General features: G+C 41.8%; 1 protein-coding gene across 2 annotated transcripts in view; it reads left to right on the forward strand.

Moving 5' to 3' along the window:
• Positions 1–3,040, forward strand: part of nbas (NBAS subunit of NRZ tethering complex) — a 322,014-nt gene extending 318,974 nt beyond the window's left edge. For both annotated transcript variants that reach the window (XM_063037332.1, XM_063037341.1), the window contains one exon: positions 351–3,040. In XM_063037332.1, coding sequence (XP_062893402.1) covers positions 351–626 — 276 coding nt within the window. In that variant the 3' untranslated portion in view covers positions 627–3,040. The remainder of the gene's footprint in view (positions 1–350) is intronic.
• The last annotated feature ends 24,004 nt before the right edge of the window (positions 3,041–27,044 follow it).

A 27,044-nucleotide genomic window follows, 5' to 3' on the forward strand; every position in this document is an offset into this window, starting at 1 on the left:
GTATGGTATGGAGGTGCCAATGCAGTGGATAGGAAAAAGCTGCAGAGGGTTGTAAATAAAGCCAGCTCCATCATGGGCATAATCTTCCTTGTTACGATCTTGCACCTTATTGTTTGCATCCACTGCACTTTCTCTGTAGCTGTTCCAATTTATTCTATATTTTGTTACTGTTTTTTTGTATACTACCTCAATGCAATATTTAATGATTTGATCTGTATGAACAGTATCTCAGTGCATATGGTGATAATAAGCTAATTCCAATTTGAATTCTAATTCTGAATTAGTCTTCAGCAGCTAATGAAATACCATATTTCAAACAATTTATGCAAATGTATTTTTCTTCCCTATAGATTGATGCTTCCAGCTGTGATTCCGAATTGCTTTCACTGCTGCTAGACAAGAAATTGGTGGTTGACTGCATCTCTACTGTTTTCTACCCTCACCTTATAAAACACCTTCTGGCCAATCACAAGGAGGGACAGTGGAGTGTTGATGATATCGCAGAACAGTTGAATCAGGCAGGTTATGCTGCAGAAGGTGGATCTCTAATTATGTCCCACAGAGCTGTACATCCATCCTTATGTACATTTAGCGCTGCATTAAATGTTGCAAAGAGGTGGTTATGAAAGTATTTTGCCACCACAAAGTATATTTAATTAAGTTCCTCAAAAGTGAAGTTGCATAGGAAGGGCTCAGATGGATCTGTAAGTTTCAACTGGATACTGGGTAGAAATGGACGCATCTGTAACTGCAGCCTGGAGATTATCTTCTGGCATTTGATCCACAAAATCAGTGTGATTGTCTCAGCAATCTTTCAACTGTGCATTTTTCTTGAATTCAGAATCTCATCAATTAATAACAATTAACAAGTACTTATTAATATTATCACCGGGTACAGTGCACTTTCAGGATTGTAGATGTGAGATATTAAAATTTTCAAACAAAATTGTTTATTTAAATCTGTGGGATTATTTCTTCTGAGAGAGGAAACATGTAGGAAAAATCTTGTGCAGACAAAAAAAAAATGGAAATATGTGAACTGATCTGGCGACCTGATCTCATTCCTTAAGAGATACGGTCCATATCTAAGCAGCAAGTCTTGACTTTTCTTCAGATTGAACACAACATAGGATGGCAAATTACCCCTCATGAACTGAACTGCATAGTTCCTTCGTGGTGAAACCTCTTCAAGAAGCACTAATTTGGGAAAATTGACTTCAAATTGTTCCTTGAATGCAAATTTTTGCACTTAACACTCAATGCAGAGTTTCAAACTTCAAGTTTGTAACAAGAATTATATATAAAAATAAAATGCCTATCAGTTTGTTGTATAATCATTATTTACCTCCCTAGATGGTTTTCAGCATCATCCTTGGCTATTTCAATAATATGTATTCGTCTAGCTTTTTTCTATGAGTATTTTCCCCAACCTAACACTGTTCTGCATATTAGCTCAACAGCTCAAATTGGTCCTCTTGGTCTTATCTGTAAATTTGATCAGATTGCATCAAGTTTCTATATTCAAGTTATTTTTTGTAAAATAAACCTGTGGTGGCCCTAGCACTAAGCCCTAGGAAGTCAACAAAAATAATATTAATAAACCCCATTGTGACACGGCTTGTCTAATGTTGTTACCTACTTCATCCATTTCCCTGTTTTGTCTGAATTTTCATGGCTCGTGCAGAAAACATTGAATACAGTAGTAGTAAAGACCATATGACCTGTTGAACATGTTCTACCATTTAATCAGACTTAGCCTGATACTCTATCTCAATATCATATTTTTACTCCCCTCCTATAGGAGAAACCTTTTTGTCCAAAAGTCTATTTCCTTAAATAATTTCAGCTCCTCCACAGCCTTTTGTGTTGGAGAATAGCACTGGTTCATTATCTACTAAATAAAGAAATTTCAGCTCTTTACAGTTGAAGGCATCTTCCCCAGTATCCTGAGACTGTAAGTGTAATTAGTAGCCTTTTGTCTCACATTATACGAGATTTATAGGAAGTTAAGAGAAATTATGTTTTAAGTCTGTTTGGTTTGTCACTTAAGTTAAGGATGCTGGTGAAGTCCACAGTTCTGAATTATTGTTGACTGACATTAATTAGGTTATTATTGTGCAGATTAAACTAGTTCACTTCTGAATATTGATTCTTTTATTTTATACAAAATGAAATCAACTGTCCAAATATTCTTAGTGTCTTTAATGTCTATATAAGGTTGAATACAATCTTTTATGACCTCCTGTGGTGTCTACTGATTTATCACTGCCTCAACCAATTTTCTCCTTTCTCTCATTATTCGTAGATAAACTCAGTTCATCCCTGGGGATTTATTTGTTTTGAGCATGATTAGCAAGTCTAAGACTTTGATCTCCTTTTTAAACAAAATCATTGATTTAGTTGGGATATCTTTGTTTGGAAACAGAATGTAATGCTTGCCTTCCCCAGAGACACAGAGCATTTATTATTCTGTGCCAAACATTTTTGCTGTTTTATTGATTGCTCTCATGCTGTTGTGATATGTCATATGTAGTGAAATCAAAAGAAAGATGCAGCCTAGGAGGACATTGCCCATCATGCTTTTCCTGCTTCCTTGAACCAGACCTTGAATTAACCCACCTCTTCCTCCTCCATAAAATTTACCTTTAATTCTTTTCCCTATTCCCCTTGGAATGTTTTCATTACATCAAATGGCAACCCTTTTGTGTATCTACTGTTTTATTAAGTTAATTATCTGTGAAATTGATGTAATTTGGTTTCTTCTGTCTGGAAATACTTACTTGTTGATTCTGTCATCATCAGCACGATCACCTTGAACATCATCTCTGTATAGAGAGTTGAGGTAAGGGCTAGCAACTGAAACTTAGGTCCAGCTAAAGAGGAGTGATTGCACAATGGGGGTCAGGTAGGAGGGAGTGGTGGAAATAGCCGCAGAACAGAGATGATAGAGGTAACAAAGGGCTGCAGATGACTGAATCTGATAGGAAAGAAAGCTGTAGTATGGTACCAAATAAGGGAGGTGGGATGGGTACATGGGAAGGTGTGGGGGAGGGGAACCTGTCGAAGGAGGGTGTGGGTGATGGGCAGTTGGAGGGGTAGGAAGGGGATAATAACAGCAAGGGTTGGGTTTGGTGTGTGTCGGAGGTCATGGGAGGATCATAAAGAGAGAAAATTGGGAGAGCAGTTATGAGAATAGGTTGAGTGAACTCTGCCTTTTCTCCTCGGAGCAATGGAGGATGAGAGGTGACCTGATGGAGGTGTATAAGATAATGAGAGGCATTGATCGTGTGGATAGTCAGAGGCTTTTCCCCAGGGCTGAAATTGCTAGCACGAGAAGACAGAGTTTTAAGGTGCTTGAAAGTAGGTACAGAGAAGATGTAAGGGGTAAGTTTTTTACACAGAGAGTGGTGACTGTGTGGAATGGGCTGCTGGTGGTGGTGGAGGCAGAAACGATAGGATCTTTTAAGAGACTCCTGGATGGCTACATGGAGCTTAGAAAAATAGAGGGCTATGGGTAAAGCCAAGGTAACTCTAAGGTAGGGACATGTTCGGCACAGCTTTGTGGGCCGAAGGACCTGTATTGTGCTGTAGGTTTTCTATGTTTCTATGGTTAACTAAAACTGAAAAATTCAATGCTTATGTCGTCAGGTTGTAGACTACCTGGATTCCAGTATCAGCAGTCTCTTGGCTCCATTAAAATAGTATACTCGAGCTGTTCTTTATCTTTCTTTCTTTTATCATTTCTGCATAACTTTGTGTCCTTTGAGACATTTTGTCTATGGTCTGTTTCCTTTAAAATTACCCTAGGTCTGTTTCCTTTAAAATTATACCTTTTTAATTCATATTGCCTGAACTTATTCTAAACACAAAATGTTTCACTTCACAATTTTCACTTTTTAGTTTTATTTGTAATGTATCTGTCCATTTCACTTATCTCTCTATATCCTCTTAACCTCTAATCATCATCATCACCATGTGTCGTGTCATAGGACGTGGGCAATGATGGTCTCATGACCATGATTGTTCTTGGCAAATTTTTCCATAAGAGTGGTTTGCCATTGCCTTTCTCTGGACAGTGTCTTTACAAGAAAGGTTACCCCAGCTATTGTCTGGTGTCAGTAGTCATATAACCAGGAATTGTGATATTGACCGGCTGCTCCCATGGTTTCACATGACCCTGCTCAGAGGGCTATGCAGGTGCTACAGTTTGCCCAAGAATGACCTGCAAGCTACGGAAAGAAAGAACGCCTTATACCTCCTTTGGTAGAGACATATCTCCACCCTGCCACCTGTCCTAAACTCCTGAAACAAACTGAGAATCCCAAAGGTTGCCTGAGATGCATAGAGTGTGAAAGAGGTGAGAGCCGATATCAGCCTGCTGGAAAGCGATGTTGGAGAGGTCATATTGGGGGAAACGAAATGGTGGAATAACTGAATAAGTATTTTGCATCAGTTTTCACTGTGGAGGACTCTAGCAGTTTGGTGGAAGTTCCACTTGTCCATGTGAAGTGTGTGAAGTTACCATTACTAGGGAGAAGGTTCTTGGGAAACTGAAAGGTCTGAAGGTAGGTAAGTCACCTGGACCAGATGGTGTACACCCCAGAGTTCTGAATTTGTAATGATCTTTAAAGGATCACTAGATTCTGGAAGGGTTCCAGAAGACTGGAAAATTGCAAATGTCACACAACTCTTGAAGAAGGGAGAGAGGCAGAAGAAAGGAAATTGTAGGCCAGTTAGTGTAACCTCTGTGGATGGGAAGATGTTAGAGTCGGTTGTTAAGGATGTAGGTTCAAGGTACTTAGAGGCGCATGATAAAGTAGGCTGTAGTCAGCATGATTTCCTGAAGGGAAAGTCTTGCCTGACAAATCTGTTGGAATTCTTTGAAGAAATAACAAGCAGGATAGACAAAGGAGAATCGGTTGATGTTGCGTACTTGGATTTTCATGTGGGTTGACAAGCTACCGCACATGAGGCTGCTTAACAAGCTATGAGTCCATGATATTACAGTAAAGAATCTAGCATGGATAAAGCAGTGGCTGGTTGGCAGGAGGCAAAGAGTGGGAACAAAGTGAGCCTTTACTGGCTGGCTGCTGGTGGCAAGTGGTGTTCAGGACCAATTCTTTTTACATTATATGTCAATTATTTTGATGATAGACTTAATGGTTTTGTTGCAGAGTTTACAGATGATACAAAGATAGGTGGAGGGTGGTTTTAAGAAAGTAGAAAGGCTGCAGAAGAATTTGAATTGGGAGAATGGGCAAAGAAGTGGCAGATGGAATGCAGTGTTAGGAAGTTTATCACCATGTACTTTGGTAGAAGACATAAAAGGGTTGACTATTTTTTAAATGGAGAGAAAATACAAAAAACTGAGGCGCAAAGGGACTTGAGAGTCCTTGTGCAGGATTCCCCAAAGGTTAATTTGCATGTTGACTCCATGGTGAGGAAGGCAAATGCGATGTTAGCATTCAGTTCAAGAGGGCTAGGATATAAAAGCAGGGATGTAATGTTGAGACTTTATAAAGCACTGGTGAGGCCTCACTTGGAGTATTGTGAGCAGTTTTGGGCCCCTTATCTTAGAAAGGCTGTGCTGAAACTGGGGAGTGTTCAAAGAAGTTCACGAAAATGATTCCAGGATTGAATGGCTTGTCATATGAAGAGTTTTTGATGATCCTAGGCCTGTATTCACTGGAATTCAAAAAAATGAGGGGTGAAAACAAATGCTTTGCTAAGCACTTCATTTTGGTTGCAATGTGATTCTGAACTCTCAGTCCATTAAATGGTAATAAGCCAGAGATTAGTATATACTGTCCTTATCTTCGTCACAGTTGAGTTCTTTAAGTTTCCTTAAAGAACTCAACTAAGTTAATCAATTGTAATTTCTTTTTAACAAATCAGTATTGACTTTCATTTGACTTTTCTAAGTGCCATTTAGATTTGTTGCAAATTATTGTTTTCCCCACAACTGACCCAGGCTGATTGGTTAGAGATTCTTGGATAGTCTTTTTTTAAAAGACATACAACATTCACAATTCTCCAGTTCCGTTTAAATGTAATTCTTCCCCTTCCCTTGCCAAAACATACCACTATGACCAGTTCCTCATATGCCATGTCTTCCCCAACACAAATTGAAGATTGTGGCTAAACTCCCCTTTATCTTCCCTTATTCCCTGAAGTTACCCTTCAGCACATTTTTTATTATAACCTTCATATTTAGATACAATGTAGGATCTCGTCCCAAAATTTTGAAACTTATTCCTTTCCATAGATGCTGCCTGATCTGCTGAGGTCTTCCAACATTTTGTGTGTGTTATTCTAGATGGTATATATAATTATCTGGATAGACAGTGTCTGATTAGGAACAGTCAACATGGATTTGTGCGTGGAAGGTCATGTTTGACAAATCTTACTGAATTTTTTGAAGAGGTTACTAGGAAAGTTGACGAGGGTAAAGCGGTGGATGTTGCCTATACGGACTTCAGTAAGGCCTTTGACAAGGTTCCACATGGAAGGTTAGTTAGGAAGGTTCAATTGTTGGATATTAATGTTGAAGTAGTAAAATGGATTCAGCAATGGCTGGATGGGAGATGCCAGAGAGTGGTGGTGGATAACTGTCAGATTGGAGGCCGGTGATTAGTGGTGTGCCTCAGGGATCTGTACTGGGTCCAGTGTTGTTTGTCATATACATTAATGATCTGGAAGATGGGGTGGTAAATTGGATGAGTAAGTATGCAGATGATGCTAAGATGGGTGGAGTTGTGGATAATGAAGTAGGTTTTCAAAGCTTGCAGAGAGATTTAAGCCAGTTAGAAGAGTGGGCTGAAAGATGGCGGATGGAATTTAATGCTGATAAATGTGAGGTGCTACATTTTGGTAGGACTAATCAAAATAGGACATACATGGTAAATGGTAGGGCATTGAAGAATGCAGTAGAACAGAGGGATCTAGGAATAATGGTGCATAGTTCCCTGAAGGTGGAATCTCATGTGGATAGGGTGGTGAAGAAAGCTTTTGGTATGCTGTCCTTTATAAATCAGAGCATTGAGAATAGGAGTTGGGATGTAATGTTGAAACTGTACAAGGCATTGGTGAGGTCAAATTTGGAGTATTGTGTACAGTTTTTGTCACCGAATTATAGGAAAGATGTCAACAAAATAGAAAGAGTACAGAGAAGATTTACTGGAATGTTACCTGGGTTTCATTACCTAAGTTACAGAGAAAGGTTGAACAAGTTGGGTCTTTATTCTTTGGAACGTAGGAGGTTGAGGGGGGACTTGATAGAGGTATTTAAAATTATGAGGGGATAGATAGAATGACATGGATAGGCTTTTTCCATTGAGAGTTGGGGAGATTCAAACAAGAGGACATGAGTTGAGAGTTAAAGGGCAAAAGTTTAGGGGTAACATGAGGGGGAACTTCTTCACTCAGAGAGTGGTAGCTGTGTGGAACGAGCTTCCAGCAGATGTGGCTGAGGCAGGTTCAATGTTGTCGTTTAAAGTTAAATTGGACAGGTATATGGACAGGAAAGGAATGGAGGGTTATGGGCTGAGTGCGGGTCGGTGGGGCTAGGTGAGAGTAAGCGTTCGGCACGGACTAGAAGGGCCGAGATGGCCTGTTTCCGTGCTGTAATTGTTATATGGTTATTTCCCACATTGGCATAATATCTTGTGTTTATATTATATAATTTCTCCAGTCTTTTGCTTTACTGCTACATTGTTAGCATCCTCATTAGTGAAGACTGATACAGAGTACTTAGTATTTCAGTGTCCACAGAATCTTCTTGGATGTACCCTTTATTGGCTACTCTTTCGCTTGTGTTTCTTAAAAGGCATAGATTTGCTTTTATATTGGCCACTTATCTATGCCTTCTCTCTGAAGCACGTGAATTCTCCCTTCCATCCTCCCTGTACCTTGAAACTTTTATAAGGATCCCCAGCTCAGTAGAATCTTCTGTCTTTTCATTTCAGTCGCCTAAGAATTCAATTGCATAACACTTTCTCCCCAGCTTTATGCATTTGGAAATTCATGAGCAAACATACAAGTAAATTAAAGAAAAGGCCACTCACTTCCTTGACTCTACTTCACAATTTAAGAAGCTTATTACTGAACTGATTGCAACATCAATTCTGCATTCTAGTCTATTTGTGGTAATATTTAAACTCATCCTCCCCCACCTACTTATTAAGTACCTATCTAACTATCTCTGCGTGAAAAATATACATAGACTGCTTCTACTGCCTATTGAGATGGCAAAAGACGCACAACATCTTTTTTAAATAAGTCTAATACTGTACATAGTGCATAAGTAATAACACCACTGCCTTATATCATTAAAACATGATCTCCAATTTAGGATTTCAAATCCCCTCACGATACATAGTATTCTGCTAACTTTCCTAATTACTTGTCGTTTTTCTATGGTAGCCTAATGTAAGTCATGCACTCTGACACCCCGATCTCTCTTTTTCTCTGAGTTTCACAATACTTCAGCCTTTGGATAGGATATGTTTTATGTTTAATTTTTGCTGCCAGATTAGGTAATTTCACATATTCATTCATTATAATCACAATTTGCCAGTACTTTGCCCACTCACTGAACCAATCTATATCCCTTTATAATCTATTTCCTCCGCATAATTTATTTTCCTATCTTTGCGTAAGCAGCAAAATTATTAATATAATTTGTTTCATTATCAAAATTGTTATCCAATGTAATTTAAACTGTTAGATTGTTGCACTGTAATGTTTATAGTTTGGTATTACAAATAATATTAAATGACCCTTGGCACACATTACATCTTCCCTGAGTCATTTATATGTACTCTTGTTTCCTGTTTGCAAGTTGATCTTTCATCCGTGTCAATGCATTGCTACCTATACAATGATCTTGTACTTTCTTCAATAGCTTTTGATGAAATACTATCCCTTCTGCAAATGTAAGTATAGTTATTTATTTCTCTTTTTCCACATTAGGTGTAGGTCAAGAGAGGAATTTTGCAAAGCTAAAGCTGGTGTATCATCTAGCCTCTTAGCTTCTCATTTGATGTTGGTGTTAGTTGTTGAAGTTCTTCCATTCTGCAAATGAACCAATTGAGCTAAACGGTCCAATTTGCGGTTTCTGCTCTACTTCAATAATAAACCAATTATAATTCCACTTTTCCTCAGCTAAGTGTATCAATGTGACCCATATTTTCTTTTCTGTTACATGTTTCTTTAGACTTCCTTGAAATGTATGTTTGTTATTCATTAAAACCATTCCTTAAGCAGTAAGTACCAGATTCTTAGCAAGTCAGGTCAATTTGAGCTCGTTGTCATGTGTACAAGTGCAGTGAGGTACAGAAACATTGCTTGTAGCAGCATTAAGGCACTTAAGTACAGACAATGTGCAAAATATAAAGTATGTATAAATTATACAAGAGAGTGAAGATGGAAAAAAAACACTGGGTAAAGAAGTTTCTTCTATGTTCGCTATGCAATTGCTTGGTCGGTATCTTAATTGATGCCCCATAGTTGTAGATGTAGATCTCTACTGGGTTGCCCCACAGTCACCTTTTCTCTAGGGAAGAGGAACCCAATACATTCATGCTTGCCTGACAAATATATCCTTGTATTTCTAGTATAATTCTTGAAAATCTTTTGACTCCCTTTGCAGTGCCACCATATCCATTTCTTAAAATGGCAACTGGAAATGTACACAGTTTGTATGTGGCCTGACCAAATTTTAAACAACTTAGTATGAATTCCCTACTTTTCAATTCTGACCCTCTAGAAATAAACTGTGATATTTGGTTTGCTTTCTGACTCTGTAGTGCAACCTTTAATAATTTGTCATTGAAGATCTCTTTGCTCTTTAATCCTGACATAGACTTGCATCTTCTAAGAAACCTGCTCTTTGAAGATGCACAACCTCATACTCTTATGTTCCACTTTATTTGCTAATTATTTGCCTATTATGTGAGTTTATTAATATTTATTAATATCCTTCTGTAATTTATTGCAGTCCTCCTTAGGATGTTCTCTTTCCATATTACGTCTCCACCTACCTCAATATCAGCATTACATTTAGAGTCAAATGCCTAAATTATTCATGTAAATTTTGAATACCAGTTGTCCTATGACTGATTCTAGTGAAACTTCACTGGCAATTTTGTTTCATTATAAATCGCTGTCCTTTACTCCCATTCTGTTTCTGCCCTAAAGCCAATTAAAAATCCATTTTGTGACTTGTCTTCTTCCATATTCTCTGATATTCAATAGCTTATTAAGCATTATCCTATCAAAATGGCATTTTCCTCATTTTGTTTTCCACTTTGTTACTATTCAAAAATAGTTGGTAAGGTCAGTCCAGTGGAATTTTCCCTTTTAGACTTTTAATTGTTATACTTTTTTCTAAAATTCCCAGATCTTTTAATCTTCTCTTTTGTAGGGATTTACGTATTTTCCTACGTTTGATATTAAGCTGATTGGTCCACAATTGCCCTTAAAAAATTTAAGCATTACCTTAGCTATTTGCCCATGCTGTCTCTCTCCCAGACTACTTGAATATTTATGGAACCAATCCATCTGGATCAATGCTTTTATTCTCTACAAGTTTGGTTAGTTTATATAATATATCCCTTTTTACATTTTCTTAAAATTTAGAGGTACAACACGCCTTGTGTCTTTGGAATATGGGAGGAAACCAGAGCACCCAGGGGAAACCCACGCTGTCAATAAGAGAATGTACAAACTATTTATAGACAGCTACATTAAACCCAGATCGCTGGCACTGTAATACTGTTACTCCAAACACTACAATACTTACCTTTTTACACATCATCCAGATTCATGTATCATAATTTACACAATCTAATCTGTAATTATTAGATAATTCTGCCATCTCCATACGTATATTCTTCAAATGCACGCTTTCCATCCTAACCTTCATAGGGATTTAAAAATTGGAACAGAATTGGAAGGAGAATAGCCAGAGGTCGTTGTACATATTGGTACCAATGACATAGGCAGGGATAGGGAGGAGGTCCTGAAAGCAGACTACAGGGAGTTAGGAAGGAAGCAAGACCACAGATGTAGTCATCTTGGGATTACTGCCTGTGCCACGCAACAGTGAGTATAGGAATAGAGTGAGGTGGAGGATAAATGCGTGGCTGAGGGATTGGAGCAGGGGGCAGGGATTCAGATTTCTGGATCATTGGGACCTCTTTTTGGGGCAGGAGTGACCTGTACGAAAAGGACAGGTTGCGCTTGAATTCTAGGGGTACCAATATCTTGGCGGGGAGGTTTGCTAAGGCTATTGAGGAGAGTTTAAACTAGGATTGCTGGGGGCTGGGAACCAAACTGAAGAGAAAGAGGAAGAGGCAGTTGGCTCACAAATAGAGTAAGCTTGGAGACAGTGTGAGAGGGAGGATAAGCAGGTGATAGAGAAGGGACGTGCTCAGACTGTTGGTTTGAGATGTGTCTATTTTAATGCAAGAAGTATTATGGACAAAGCAGATGAACTCAGAGTGTGGTTCAGTACATAGAGATATGATGTTGTGGCCATTACAGAGACTTGGATGGCTCAGGGCAGGACTGGTTAATTCGAGTGCCAGGCTTTAAATGTTTCAGAAAGAACAGGGAGGGAGGCAAAAGAGGTGGGGGTGTGGCACTATTGATCAGAGATAGTGTCACGGCTGCAGAAAAGGAGGGTCTCTGTGGATGGAAGTTAGGAACAGGAAGGAGTTAACAACTCTATTGTGTGTTTTTTATAGACCACCCAATAGTAACAGGGATATCGAGGAGCAGATAGGGAGACAGATTCTGGAAAGGTGTAATAATAACAGGGTTGTCGTGGTGGGAGATTTTAATTTCCCAAATATCGATTGGCATGTCCCTAGATTGAGGGATTTAGATGGGGTGGAGTTTGTTAGGTGTGTTCAAGAAGGCTTCTTGCCACAATATGTAGATAAGCCTACAAGAGGAGACGCTGTGCTTGGTCTGGTATTGGGAAATTAATCTGGTCAGGTGTCAGATCTCTCAGTGGGAGATCATTTGGAGATAGTGATCACAATGCTCTCTCCTTTACCATGGCATTGGAGAGGGATAGGAACAGACAAGTTAGGAAAGCGTTTAATTGGAGTAAGGGGAAATATGAGGCAGGAACTTGGAAGCATAAATTGGAAACAGATGTTCTCGGGGAAATGTATGGAAGAAATGTGGCAAATGTTCAGGGGATATTTGCGTGGAGTTCCGCATAGGTACGTTCCAATGAGACACGGAAAGGATGGTAGGGTTCAGGAACCATGGTGTACAAAGGCTGTTGTAAATCTAGGTACCTAACATGGTCCCTAAGGAGCTGCAGCTCGACGCACCTGGTGCAGATGTGGCTGTCTGGGAGGCTGGGGGTCTCCACGATATCTTGAAGTGGGAAGGAGAACAGCCAGAGGTCATAGTACATAATTGGTACCAACAAAAAAGGAGCTCAAGAAAGAAATTAGAGCCAGAAGGGGCCATGAGAAGGCCTTGGCAGACAGGATTAAGGAAAACCCCAAGGCATTCTACAAGTATGTTAAGAGCAAGAGGATAAGACGTGAGAGAATAGGACCAATTAAGTGTGACAGTGGAAAAATGTGTATGGAACCGGACGAGATAGCAGAGGTACTTAATGAATAGCAACACACATCGAAGTTGCTGGTGAACGCAGCAGGCCAAGCAGCATCTGTAGGAAGAGGTGCAGTCGACGTTTCAGGCCGAGACCCTTCGTCAGGACTAACTGAAGGAAGAGTGAGTAAGGGATTTGAAAGTTGGAGGGGGAGGGGGAGGGGGAGATCCAAAATGATAAGAGAAGACAGGAGGGGGAGGGATAGAGCCAAGAGCTGGACAGGTGATAGGCAAAAGGGGATACGAGAGGATCATGGGACAGGAGGTCTGGGAAGAAAGACAAGGCGGGGGGGACCCAGAGGATGGGCAAGAGGTATATTCAGAGGGACAGAGGTAGAAAAAGGACAGTGAGAGAAAGAATGTGTGCATAAAAATGAGTAACAGATGGGGTACGAGGGGGAGGTGGGGCCTAGCGGAAGTTAGAGAAGTCGATGTTCATGCCATCAGGTTGGAGGCTACCCAGACAGAATATAAGGTGTTGTTCCTCCAACCTGAGTGTGGCTTCATCTTTACAGTAGAGGAGGCCGTGGATAGACATGTCAGAATGGGAATGGGATGTGGAATTAAAATGTGTGGCCACTGGGAGATCCTGCTTTCTCTGGCGGACAGAGCGTAGATGTTCAGCAAAGCGGTATCCCAGTCTGCGTCGGGTCTCGCCAATATATAAAAGGCCACATCGGGAGCACCGGACGCAGTATATCACCCCAGCCGACTCACAGGTGAAGCGTTGCCTCACCTGGAAGGACTGTTTGGGGCCCTGAATGGTGGTAAGGGAGGAAGTGTAAGGGCATGTGTAGCACTTGTTCCGCTTACACGGATAAGTGCCAGGAGGGAGATCAGTGGGGAGGGATGGGGGGGACGAATGGACAAGGGAGTTGTGTAGGGAGCGATCCCTGTGGAATGCAGAGAGAGGCGGGGAGGGAAAGATGTGCTTAGTTGTGGGATCCCGTTGGAGGTGGCGGAAGTTACGGAGAATAATATGTTGGACCCGGAGGCTGGTGGGGTGGTAGGTGAGGACCAGGGGAACCCTATTCCTAGAGGGGTGGCGGGAGGATGGAGTGAGAGCAGATGTACGTGAAATGGGGGAGATGCGTTTAAGAGCAGAGTTGATAGTGGAGGAAGGGAAGCCCCTTCCTTTAAAAAAGGAAGACATCTCCCTCATCCTAGAATGAAAAGCCTCATCCTGAGAGCAGATGCGGCGGAGACGGAGGAATTGCGAGAAGGGGATGGCGTTTTTGCAAGAGACAGGGTGAGAAGAGGAATAGTCCAGATAGCTGTGAGAGTCAGTAGGCTTATAGTAGACATCAGTGGATAAGCTGTCTCCAGAGACAGAGACAGAAAGATCTAGAAAGGGGAGGGAGGTGTCGGAAATGGACCAGGTAAACTTGAGAGCAGGGTGAAAGTTGGAGGCAAAGTTAATAAAGTCAACGATTTCTGCATGCGTGCAGGAAGCAGCGCCAATGCAGTCGTCGTTGTAGCGAAGGAAAAGTGGGGGACAGATACCAGAATATCCTCCAACTTCCGCTAAGGCCCCACCTCCCCCTTGTACCCCATCTGTTACTCATTTTTATGCACACATTCTTTCTCTCACTCTCCTTTTTTCTCCCTCTGTCCCTCTGAATATACCTCTTGCCCATCCTCTGGGTCCCCCCCCCCTTGTCTTTCTTCCCGGACCTCCTGTCCCATGATCCTCTTGTATCCCCTTTTGCCTATCACCTGTCCAGCTCTCGGCTCTATCCCTCCCCCTCCTGTCTTCTCCTATCATTTTGGATCTCCCCCTCCCCCTCCCCCTCCAACTTTCAAATCCCTTACTCACTCTTCCTTCAGTTAGTCCTGACGAAGGGTCTCGGCCTGAAACGTCGACTGCACCTCTTCCTACAGATGCTGCTTGGCCTGCTGCGTTCACCAGCAACTTTGATGTGTGTTGCTTGAATTTCCAGCATCTGCAGAATTCCTGTTGTTTGTACTTAATGAATACTTTGGTTCAGTATTTACTACGGAAAAGGATCTTGGTAATTGTAGGGATGACTTACAGTGGACTGAAAAGCTTTAACATGTAGGTATTAAGGAAGAGGATGCTCTGGAGCTTTTGGAAAGGATCAAGTTGGATAAGTTGCCGGGACAGGATGAGATGTACCCCAGGCTGCTGTAGTAAGTGAGGGAGGAGATTGCCAAGCCTCTGGCAATGATATTTGCATCATCAATGAGGATGGGAGAGGTTCCAGAGGATTGGAGGGTTGCAGATGTTATTCCCTTATTCAAGAAAGGGAGTAGAGATAGCCCAGGAAATTATCGACCAGTGATTCTTACTTCAATGGTTGGTATGTTGATGGAGAAGATCCTGAGAGGCAGGATTTATGAACATTTGGAGAGGCATAATTGATTAAGAATAGTCAGCATGGCTTTGTCAAAGGCAGGTTGTGCCTTACGAGCCTGATTGAATTTTATGAGAATGTGACTAAACACATTGATGAAGGTAGAGCAGTAGATGTAGTGTGTATGGATTTCAGCAAGGCATTTTATAAGGTACCGCAAGCAAGGCTTATTGAAAAAGTAAGGCATGGGATCCAAAGGGTCATTGCTTTGTGGATCCAAAACTGGCATGCCCACAGAAGGCAAAGAGTGGTTGTAGATGGGTCATGTTCTACTTGGAAGTCGGTGGCCAATGGTGTGCCTCAGGGATCTGTTCTGGGACCCCTACTCTTCGTGATTTTTATAAATGACCTAGATGAGGAAGTGGAGGGATGGGTTAGTAAATTTGCTGATGACACAAAGGTTGGGGGTGTTGTGGATAGTATGGAGGGCTGTCAGAGGTTAGAGTGGGACATTGATAGGATGCAAAACTGAGCTAAGAAGTGGCAGATAGAGTTCAACCCAGGTAAGTGTGAGGTGGTTCATTTTGGTAGGTCAAATATGATGGCAGAATATAATAATGGTAAGACTTTTGACAGTGTGGAGGATCAGAGCGATCTTGGGGTCCGAATCCTTAGGACACTCAAAGCTGCTATGCAGGTTGACTGTGGTTAAGAAGGCATACGATGCATTAGCCTTCTTCAACTGTGGGATTGAGTTTAAGAGCTGAGAGGTAACTTTGCAGCTGTACAGGACCCTGGACAGACCCCACTTGGAGTACTGTGCTCAATTCTGGTTGCCTCACTACAGGAAGGACGTGGAAACCATAGAAAGTATGCAGAGGAAGATTTACAAGGATGCTGCCTGGATTGGGGAGCATGCTTTATGAGAATAGGTTGAGTGAACTCAGCCTTTTCTCCTTGGAGCGACGGAGGATGAGAGGTGACCTGACAGAGGTGTACAACGTAATGAGAGCCGTTGATCGTGTCAGAGGCTTTTTCCCAGGGCTGAAATGGCTAGCACAAGAGGGCATAGTTTTAAGGTGTTTGGAAGTAGGTACAGAAGGTTAAGTTTTTTACGCAGAGAGTGGTGAGTGCATGGAATGGGCTGCCGGTGGCGGTGGTGGAGGCAGAAACAACAGGATCTTTTAAGAGACTCCTGGACAGGTACATGGAGCTTAGAATAATAGAGGGCTATGGGTAAGCCTAGGTAGTTCTAAGGTAAGGATATGTTCGGCACAGCTTTGTAGGCCGAAGGGCCTGTATTGTGCTGCAGGTTTTCTATGTTTCTAAGTCACCGGGATTGTACAAGATGTACCACAGGCTACTGTGGGAGGTGAGGGAGGAGATTGCTGAGCCTCTGGCAATGATCTTTGCATCATCAATGGGGACGGGAGATGTTCCGGGGGATTGGAGGGTTGCGGATGTTGTTCCATTATTCAACAAAGGGAGTAGATGTAGCCCAGGAAATTATACACCAGTGAGTCTTACTTCTTTGGTTGGTAAGTTGATGGAGAAGATCCTGAAGGGCCTGAATTGTGCTGTAGGTTTTCTGTGTTTCTATGTTTCTAAGACCATTTGGCCCTTCATGCCTGCTCTGCTGTTCCATAAAGACATGGCTGATCCAATCAGGCTCAGTAGCGCTTTTCCACAACCTACCCCTCCCTCTCGACACGCTGCTAGAATTGCCGTCTCTCTACCTTGAATATATTGAAATAACCCGCCTTGACCACTCATGGGGCTAGAAAATTCCAAAGATTCACAACCCTTTGAAAAAGGAAATTCATCCTTATCTCCATTTTAAATTGGCAAACACAGTGTGCACTGCTTTTGATTTTCTTTGAAGTAACATAGCATTTTCTAAGACTATTATGTTAGATTGTTGGAGTGCAGTACCATTCACCCACAAACTTTGCATGCTGACCTGTAGCAAGTTGTGGACTGCTGATGGTTGCAACCTCATTGGGAATATCATCCTATATGCACTGAAGTTTAATGGACGATGGCTGAGATATACTTGGTTAGACATAATTTAAGCAAGAAGTTGTTAAAAATAGTTGGTTGCTACTACAGGTTGAATGCCCCTTATCCAAAATGCTTGAGGCTGGAAGTGCTTTGGATTTCAGACTTTTTTGAATTTTGGAATATGTAATGGGATAGTTGGGATCGCTATCATTTCTGATTCTGAATTTATGTGCAACCGGTAAGTAGTCTTTGTCTTACAATTGTATATTGCACATAAAAATTATTGCATACCATTAGTATAATGAAAATATAATGTGTGCAGGGTAACAAAAGCAGCACAGCAGCATCAGGAGAATACCCGAATCAGCCATCGAATAACAACAAACTACGGCAGGCTTTCAGTCTCCACCTAAGATGCAGCATTTTGATGAAAGGTTACAGTACTCTGTATTTGTATTTTACTTTCAGGTTTTATGTAAGGTATAAAAACAATAGACTTGTTCTGGTGTTAGATTTTCATCAGTGACAATCTTGGCAAACTTATCAATTTCTCTGCTACTTCATGATCAGCAGAGCTTTATCTGTAAAATCTTAAAAATCTTTAAATAATTAATGCCGTGCCTTTTCTTAAATTTCTGCAACCAGCCTGCAGAATATTCACAATTACCTTCAGTTTTCCATTTGTTGTGATAGTTCTTTGCTTGTTTTATGATTGTTAAGCTGCATATGTTCACTCCAACACTGATGATTCCACTCTTCCAATACACAATCGCGAGCTTCATTTTTCGCTTTTCTATTTTTCATTAACTTCTGTTCATTTCATATGCAAGGTCACTTCTCAGAATTGTCTGTGATGCGCAGATCTCTACGCATCACCTGGGAATCTTCCCAGCACCTTGTGGGATTTTCAATTTATGATGTCAAAAAAATTTTGGATTTTGGAGGTTTTCAGATTTTGGATTTTTGGATAATGGGTACTCAGCCTGTAGTAAGTTTTGGTCTCAACCATGAAGAAATGCACTTAAGTGTTGTAACCAAGTGTTTGCCTCACATTGTACCTCTGTATATCTGCACACTGCATATTTTTGTGTGGAGCCTTTCTGTTCTGCATTCATCCCCAGTGTTTCTTGAGATCTCAGCAGCTGTTTTCTCCCAGCTGTGAAGTCTATTCGCTGTGGCGTTTTTCTCCTCATTGCTTTCTGAAAAACAATTTTTTGCACAAAATGGCCTTTAATGTTCCTGAAGGTGGAAGCGAGAGGGAAACTGTCCAATTTCTATTTCTCTGATTAGCATCTCACACTGATCACATTCAATTCCTGCAGCATTTTCAAGATTCATGATTCAAAATTCAAGATTGTTTAATGATAAACAATGATTAACAATACACAAATGCAAAGGAGAATGAAATAATTGTTACTCCAGATCTGATGCAGCACAAAAAAAACCCACCAAGATAAAGAACACAATAAATATAATTACATAAGAGTTTATGTACATAGATTGTATGTACATAAAATGACACTAGGTACAGGAATGTCTGTACATAAAGTGACACCGACAAGGAATGACGAAGTACCGTTGGTGGAATGGATTAGTGACTGGAGGTGTTGATCAGCCTTAATACTTGGGGAAAGTAACTGTCTTTGAGTCTATTGGCAACGCGCACAAAATGCTGGAGGAACTTAGCACGTCAGGCAGCATCTATGGAAAAGAGTATGGTCGACATTTCTGGCCAAGACCCTTCATCAGGACTGGAGGAATAAAATGAGGAGTCAAAGTTAGAAGGTTGGGTGATGGTGAAACTGGGAAGGGGACGGGGTAAAGTAAAGAGCTGGGAAGTTAATTGGTGAAAGATACAGGGCTGGAAAAGGGGGAAACACTCCCAGTTTCACCAATCACCTTGTGTTTCTTTCCCTCCCCCCACCTTCTTACTCCGACACCCTCTCTAGTGTTGATGAAGGGTCTCGGCTCAAAACATTGACTGTACTCTTTTCCATAGATATTGCCTGGCCTGCTGAGTTCCTAAAGCATTTTGTGTTTGTTTCTTGTGTTTCCAGCACCTGTAGATTTTCTCTTGTTTGAGTCTATTAGTATGGATCCTAATGGGAGTGGGACAAACAGTTCATGAGCAGGGTGAGTGGGATCTTTCAACCTGTTACTTGCCCTTTTCCGGCACTTTTCTTTATATACTGTATGACCTTGGTGCCGGTGATGCGTTGGGCAGCTTTGAATACCCATTTTAAATCCATCCCGTCCCCTGCAGAGCAGTTTCCATACCACGCAGTGATGCAGCATGTTAAGATGTTCTCTACTGCTCTTCTGTTAGAAGGTTGTGAGTGTAGATGTGCATGGCCCAGCTCTCCACTTTCTGAGGAGGCAGAAGAGGCTTTGGTGAGCTTTCTTGATTGTGTCGGATGTGCCTGGGACCATGAGAGGTTGTGAAACGTGCACTCCCAGCAGTTCAAAACTGTTGTGCCAACGATGTAAAGAGGGGCGTGAGTGGTGCAAGTTCTCTTGAAGTAGATAACCATCTCCTTTGTTTTGTTGACATTGAGAAAGAAGTTATCTGCCTGGCATCAGGCCTCGAACTCTTTCACCTCCTCTCTGTATGCCATCTTTAACGTTGTTAGTGATGAATCCCACCACTGTTGTGTCATCAGCGAAGTGGCAATGTGATTACTCAGGTGTCTGGCCATGCAGTCGCGAGTGAGCAGAGTGTACTGTACTACAGCAGTGGGCTCAGCACACAGCCCTGTCGGGGTGTGGGGCACCTGTGCTGAGGATAATGTGGTAGGGTGATAGTTGGCATCAGTGCTACTGGCAGAAGTCATTTAGTTCTGAAGGTGCAAAGTTCTTTGTCAAGTAATATGCCTTGCTGTAGAATTCACAGTAGTAGTTTTGCTAAAGCCAGATCCCTCTACATATTCCCATGCTTTAATTTTATGTGTCTTTGAAAAGCCTGCATTGGATATCATACTTACTGGTGTCCAATCTGGCTATCAGATGTAAATACAAGTCAGTAACTTAAGTTTCTGTTGGGCTAATTATGTGTTTTTGTAATCGAACAGCACGTTATATGTGTGTCCCCTGTGTGTACTAGTAGGAACCCCCTCCCCCCCATGCTAAATGTCATGGCCTTTACACTAATGTTTGACTATCTTGTGTGATAACTGCTTCAACACTCCTTTGAAACTTCAGTCTGTATTGTCAGCTCTTTCTGTTATGACTGTAGTGGAGCACTGAATCTCCTGTAATCATCTGTAATTTACTGCACTGCTTTCTCCCTAATATCTACCTAACACCACTCAATGTCTTTCCTTTTCACTTATCACACATCAATCAAATGGTGCAGGAATTTGTGCAGGTTGTTGACAGATCTAGGGAACTCTGGACCTCAAAACATCTGTCAGGCTCGACATTTGCAGTGTTACTTTGTTGGTACCTTTGTTGCCAACTATTTAACTGACTGACAGCTCGCACTCATTCCACAATCACACTTCATTTATTTGTGCACAAGGAGAACAGTGTGTCCTCTGTTATCAAAGTGCGCTGAAGTTTGAGGGAAGAAATGCAGTTTTTATACAGAAATTGATTGTTGTACAAATATTGATCTAATAGAACGTCCTGAAGAAGGGGCCCAGCTCAAACCATCGACTGTTTACTCTCTTCCATAGATGGTGTCTAATCTGCAGAGTTCCTCCAGCATTTTATGTGAATCGTTTTGGATATCCAGCACCTGCAGATTTTCTCGTGTTTGTTAACCCTTCCTTTGCTGGATCTGGTTCCAGCTGGTCTGTGGATCCTCCCTCACCATTGACTGTGGTCTCTGGATGTTAAACTTCATCCGTTTCTCAACATTTATAAAGGTTATCTTTCTGTCCTTGCCATGCCCATGTCAGCACCAACAGTAGTTTGTCCATAAGACAAAGGTGCAGAATTCCTGACGAAGGGTCTCGGCCTGAAACGTCGACTGCACCTCTTCCTAGAGATGCTGCCTGGCCTGCTGCGTTCACCAGCAACTTTTATGTGTGGAGCAGAATTAGGCTATTTGGCCTGTTGAGTCTGCTCCACCATTCCATCACGGCTGATCCCAGATCCCGCTCAACCCCATACACCTGTCTTCTCACCATATCTTTTGATGCCCTGACCGATCAGGAAACGATCAACTTTTGCTTTAAATATACGCACAGACTTGGCCTTCACTGCAGTCTGTGGCAGAGCATTCCACAGATTTACTACCACTGGCTAAAAGACTTCCTCCTTACCTCTGTTCTAAAGGGTCACCCCCTCAATTCTGAGGCTGTGCCCTCTAGTTCTGGATACACCCACTGTAGGAAACATCCTCTCCACATGCACCCTATCTAGTCCTTCCAACATTTGGTAGGTTTCAACGAGATCACCCCACATTCTTCTAAATTCCAATCAGTACAAGCCCAAACATGCCAAATATTCCTTGTATGTTAACCCCTTCATTCCCAGAATAATCCTTATGAACCTCCTCTGGACCGTCTCCAATGACAACACATCTTTTCTCAGATATGGGGCCGAAAATTGTCCTGCCCCAAAAACAAGAACATCGCCTGCATTTGTCTCCACATTAGCAAGTCCTTTGGATCCAGATCTGCCCTTTGAAAGAGGCGTCCTCAGCTACCAATATCTCCCATTTGGCATGCTTAAGCAAACTCCCACTGTTGAGTTCTTCATGCTAAAATCCATTCTTGTTGACATCCAGTAGATTGAAGAGTTTGGCTTTGTTTGGATATACTAGAATATTGTAAACTGTCTTCATCAGATATTGGCTCCAATATCCAGTGATGCCTTATTCAGATCAGTGATTCTAAGCAGATCTGTTTGTTGTTGGGCTTATCCATACATTACAAGCTTTAAACAGTAGGTAGGAGTATGTACTGACACGATTGCCTCTTTTACCATTATGATTTCAAGTTCTGCATTCAGTTTCTTTTTGACAGCTGCTGGAACACATTTTGCAAGAAATATTACTGGTTGTTTGCATTCATCTACTGGTGGCTGGCAGTTTCCCTTGAGTTTTATCGTTCCTTCAAACATATCTGCAAAAGCATCCTGCAGCAGTTTGTTGAGTTTAATATGGCCATTAGCTGAAGTTTATACCCTCACCAGATTCTTTTTCTGTACTATTATCACTTCCTTCTGCTGGGTTGCTGGCCTGCCCTGACTCCCTACAAGTAAAATTAACTTCAAGTTTATCTGTAAATTTATGATATTACGCATCACGTCCAAGGAAGCCAACTGGAGAGATGTCATTTCAGATAGCGGTGCAAGGATTAGTGTGCTTTCTTTGCCTTCTTTAACCCCCCTTCTTGTTCCATTTTCACATTGCCTGTATTCAATGTTGTGACATTAATCCTTTTATACTCTTCCACAGACATTCCATGACAGCTGCAGTCAGCTTGTGTGACATGGTGACCTGGCCTTGATCGTTTACCAGTGCTCTACTGCAAGGTGCTACTCTTCCTTCCCTTATATTGAAATGAAATGGAATTCATCTAATTTTTGCATTTACAGCCTTCTCTCACACTACTTGTTCTTTTTTCTTTCACCATTTCATAATGCAGACATCCCACCCTGCAAAAAACCCATTTCAGGGAGGTAGCACCACCACCCCCACCCCCCGTGACCCCATATTCCACACCCTCCCCCAGTCGACCTCCAAGGGTGTATGAATACAGGACATTTGATTATGAAAGAACACAACAATTTATTCTCTCACTCTTCCTTCAGTTAGTCCTGACGAAGGGTCTCGGCCTGAAACATTGACTGCACCTCTTCCTACAGATGCTGCTTGGCCTGCTGCGTTCACCAGCAACTTTGATGTGTGTTACAACAATTTATTTGATCACATATTGAAACTATTTACACACACACACACACACACACACACACACATATATATATATTCCTTGTTGAGAATTTTCTTGGCAGTCTCAATCCTAATGCAAATAGCTTTTCCATTTCTTTTGCAAGCTTTCCTTGTACTGTGCTGTGGCTTGCTTGGCAGATTTGAGCATTTTGCTGGAGTTCTCAACCTCATAGCAGTCTGCGTCAATGAATTTGTTAATTTTGCAGGACATCAGATTCACAAGTGTTTTGTGAGACAACTGACTTCTGAATTCTGTCTTAATGTGACGCACCTTTCTACATCACAATTAGAGTTTGGCAGCACCAAAAGCAGCTTCATCAACTGGCAGAGCTCTTTGAATCTCAATTTATCATGGAGTCATGGAGTTGTTTTGTTATTCTATTACAACTTTAAGCAAGTCTACAGGGAGTTTGGCCTCATCATGTAGGACATCAATAGCGTAGCTCCTTAGCAGCTAGCCAGCTAGTTTAAATAACATTAGCTATGCTAATGAATGAATGACACCTGTTAAACTCACCTCAACATATCTTTTACAGTCATTTAACTCACCATGGGCAATGGAAAAGTCACTGTTGCAAACAGTGCAGCGAGCAACACTGTCATTATTTTTGACCTCTACTAAGCAGGGGTACACTTTAGTGTAGTCTGGGGTGACGTACGTTTTATACTTTCTTATTTTTTGGAACACTCTGCCATGGCGCTGCAGGACACTAAACTGAACTGATGGACAATGAAAGAGAGAGAGAGAGAAGTTGGCTGTAAAGCCCGCCACAGAGAAAACTGATAGGTCTACTTAGCACAAAGAGAGACCAATCAGGATTCACTCATTCATATTCTCATTCTCATTCATATTCATTCTCTCTCTCTCTCTTTCTCTTGCTCTCATTCTCTCTCTCTCATTCTCTCTCATTCTCTGTCTCTCTCTCATTCTCTCATTTCTGGGAAATTTCTGCAGCCAAAAGGTTCAAAGGAACATCGAAACAAGCCTGATGCATTTTGGAAACAAGCCCTGTGGACTGATGAAGTTAAAATAGAACTTTTTGGCTGCAATGAGTAAAGGTATGTTTGGAAAAAAAAGGGTGCAGAATTTCATGAAAAGAACACCTCTCCAACTGTTAAGCATGGGGGTGGATCGATCATGCTTTGGGCTCGAGTTGCAGCCAGTGGCACGGGGAACATTTCACTGGTGGAGGGAAGAATGAATTCAATTAAATACCAGCAAATTCTGGAAGCAAACATCACACCATCTGTTTAAAAAAAAGCCGAAGATGAAAAGAGGATGGCTTCTACAACAGGATAATGAACCTAAACACACATCTGAATCCACAATGGACTACCTCAAGAGGTGCAAGCTGAAGGTTTTACCATGGCCCTCACAGTCCCCTGACCTAAACATCATCGAACATCTGTGGATAGACCTCAAAAGAGCAGTGCATGCAAGACGGCCCAAGAATCTCGCAGAACTAGAAGCCTTTTGCAAGGAAGAATGGGTGAAAATCCCCCAAACAAGAATTGCTGGCTCCAAGAAGCGTTTACAAGCTGTGATACTTGCCAAAGGGGGTGTTACTAAGTACTGCCATGCAGGGTGCCCAAACATTTGCTTTGGGCTCTTTTCCTTTTTTGTTATTTTGAAACTGTAAAAGATGGAAATAAAAAAGTTTTCTTGCTTAAAATATTAAATGTGTCATCTTTAACTTCATGCCTTTTGGAAATCAGTTCATCTTTTACTCGCTTAGCTATTCACAGTAACAGAAATTTTGACCAGAGGTGCCCAAACTTTTGCATGCCACTGTGTATACTTGGTGTGATTTATTTATTTATCTCTATATTATCATGTATTGCATTGTACTGCTGCCACTGCTTAACAAATTTCACAACATACGCCATAATACCATAAGACATAAAAACAGAATTAAGGTGTTTGGCCCATCGAGCCAATCAACCATGGCTGTGCTTTTTCTCCCCTCCTCAGCCCCACTTCCGGCCTTCTCACCCTAACCTTTGATGCCATGTCCAATCAAGAATCTATCAAGCTCTGCATTTATTTCAAGGGGAATAGAATATAAAAGCAAGGAGATAATGTTGAGCTAGACATAGTCAGGCCACACCTGGAGTATTGTCAACAGTTTTGGGCCCCATATCTCAGAAAGGAGGTGCTGTCATTGGAGAGAGTCCGGAGGAGGTTCGCGAGGATGATTCCAGGAATGAAGAGGTTAACATAAGAGGAGTGTTTGGCAGCTTTGGAATTTAGAAAAATGTGTGCAGATCTCATTGAAATCTACCGAATGTTGCAAGAACTAGATAGGGCAGATGCGGAGAGGATGTTTCCTGTGGTGGGGATATCCAGAACTAGAGGACACAGCCTCAAAATTGAGGGGCGACCTTTTAAAACAGAAGTTAGGAGGAATTTTTTTTCAGCCAAAGAGTAGTGCATCTGTGGAATGCTCTGCCATAGACTGTGGCAAGTCTGTGGGTATATTTAAGGCAGAAGCTGATCGTTTCCTGGTTGGTCAGGGCTTTAAAGGATATGGTGAGAAGACAGGTGTATGGGGTTGAGTGGGATTTGGGATCAGACATGATGGAATGGTGGAGCAGATTTGATAGGCTCAATGGCCTATTTCTGCTCCATGTTTTATGGTCTTGAAAACACCTAATGACCTGGCCTCCACAGCTGCCTGTGGTAATAAATTCCACAAATTCCACAAATTTACCCTCTGGCTAAAGAAATTTCTCCACATCTCTGTTTTAAATGGATGCCCTTCTATGCTGATGCTGTGCCCTCTTGTCCTTGACTTCCCCTATTTGGGAAACATCCTTTCCACAGCTATTCTGTCAAGGCCTTGCAATATTCGAAAGAGTTTAATGAGATCCCCCCCCCCCCTTGGTCCTTCTAAATTCCAGTGACTACAGACCCAGAGCTATCCATGATAACCCTTTCATTCCCAGAATCATCCTTGTGATCCTCCTCTGAACCCCCTCCAGTGCCAGCACATCTTGTCTTAGATGACGAGCTCAAAAATGTCCACATTACTCAAGGTGAAGCGTCACCAGTGCCTTATAAAGCCTCAGCATCACTTCCCTGCTCTTGCATTCTAGACCTCTTGAAATGAATGCTAACATGACGTTTAACTTCCTCACCACTAACTCTACCTGCAAGTTAACCTTTGGGGTGTTCTGCACAAGGAATCCCAAGTCCCTTTGCATCTCAGATTTTTGGATTTTCTCCTGTTTAGAAAATAGTCCGCACATTTCTTTCTAGTACCAAAGTGCATGACCGTGTATTTTCCAACATTGCATTTCATTTGCCACTTTCTTGCCCATTCTCATAATCTAAGTCCCTCTGCAGCCTACCTGTTTCCTCAACACTACTTGCTCCTCCACCAATCTTTGTATCATCTGCAAACTTGGCAACAAAGCCATCTATACCATCATCTAAATCATTTATATACAGTATAAAAAGAAGCGGTCCCAACACTGATCCCTGAGGAACACCACTAGTCATTGGCAGCCAACTTGAAAAGGATCCTTTTATTCCCATTTGCTGCCTCCTACCAACCAGAAAATGCTCTAACCAGGCCAGTAACTTTCCTGTAATACCATTGGCTCTTAGCTTGGTAAGACAGTGATCAGCAGCACTGGGGCTCCACAGGGGACTGTCTTGTCTCACTTTCTCTTCACCATTTACACCTTGGACTTCAACTACTGCACAGAGTCTTGTCATCTTCAGAAGTTTTCTGATGACTCTGTCATAGTTGGATGCATCAGCAAGGGAGATGAGGCTGAGAACAGGGCTACGGTAGGAAACTTTGTCACATGGTGTGAGCAGAATTATCTGCAGCTTAATGTGAAAAAAAACTAAGGAGCTGGTGGTAGACCTGAGGAGAGCTAAGGCACTGGTGACCCCTGTTTCCATCCAGGGGGTCAGTGTGGACATGGTAGAGGATTACAAATACCTGGTGATATTAATTGACAATAAACTGGACTGGTCAAAGAACACTGAGGCTGTCTACAAGAAGGGTCAGAGCCGTCTCTATTTCCCGAGGAGACTGAGGTCCTTTAACATCTGCCGGACGATGCAAAGCATGTTCTATGAGTCTGTGGTGGCCAGTGCTATCATATTTTCTGTTGTGTGCAGGGGCAGCAGGCTGAGGGTAGCAGACACCAACAGAATCAACAAACTCATTCGTAAGGCC

Source organism: Mobula hypostoma, chromosome 2, assembly GCF_963921235.1.
Source record: "Mobula hypostoma chromosome 2, sMobHyp1.1, whole genome shotgun sequence".
Classification (NCBI taxonomy): Eukaryota; Metazoa; Chordata; class Chondrichthyes; order Myliobatiformes; family Myliobatidae; genus Mobula; species Mobula hypostoma.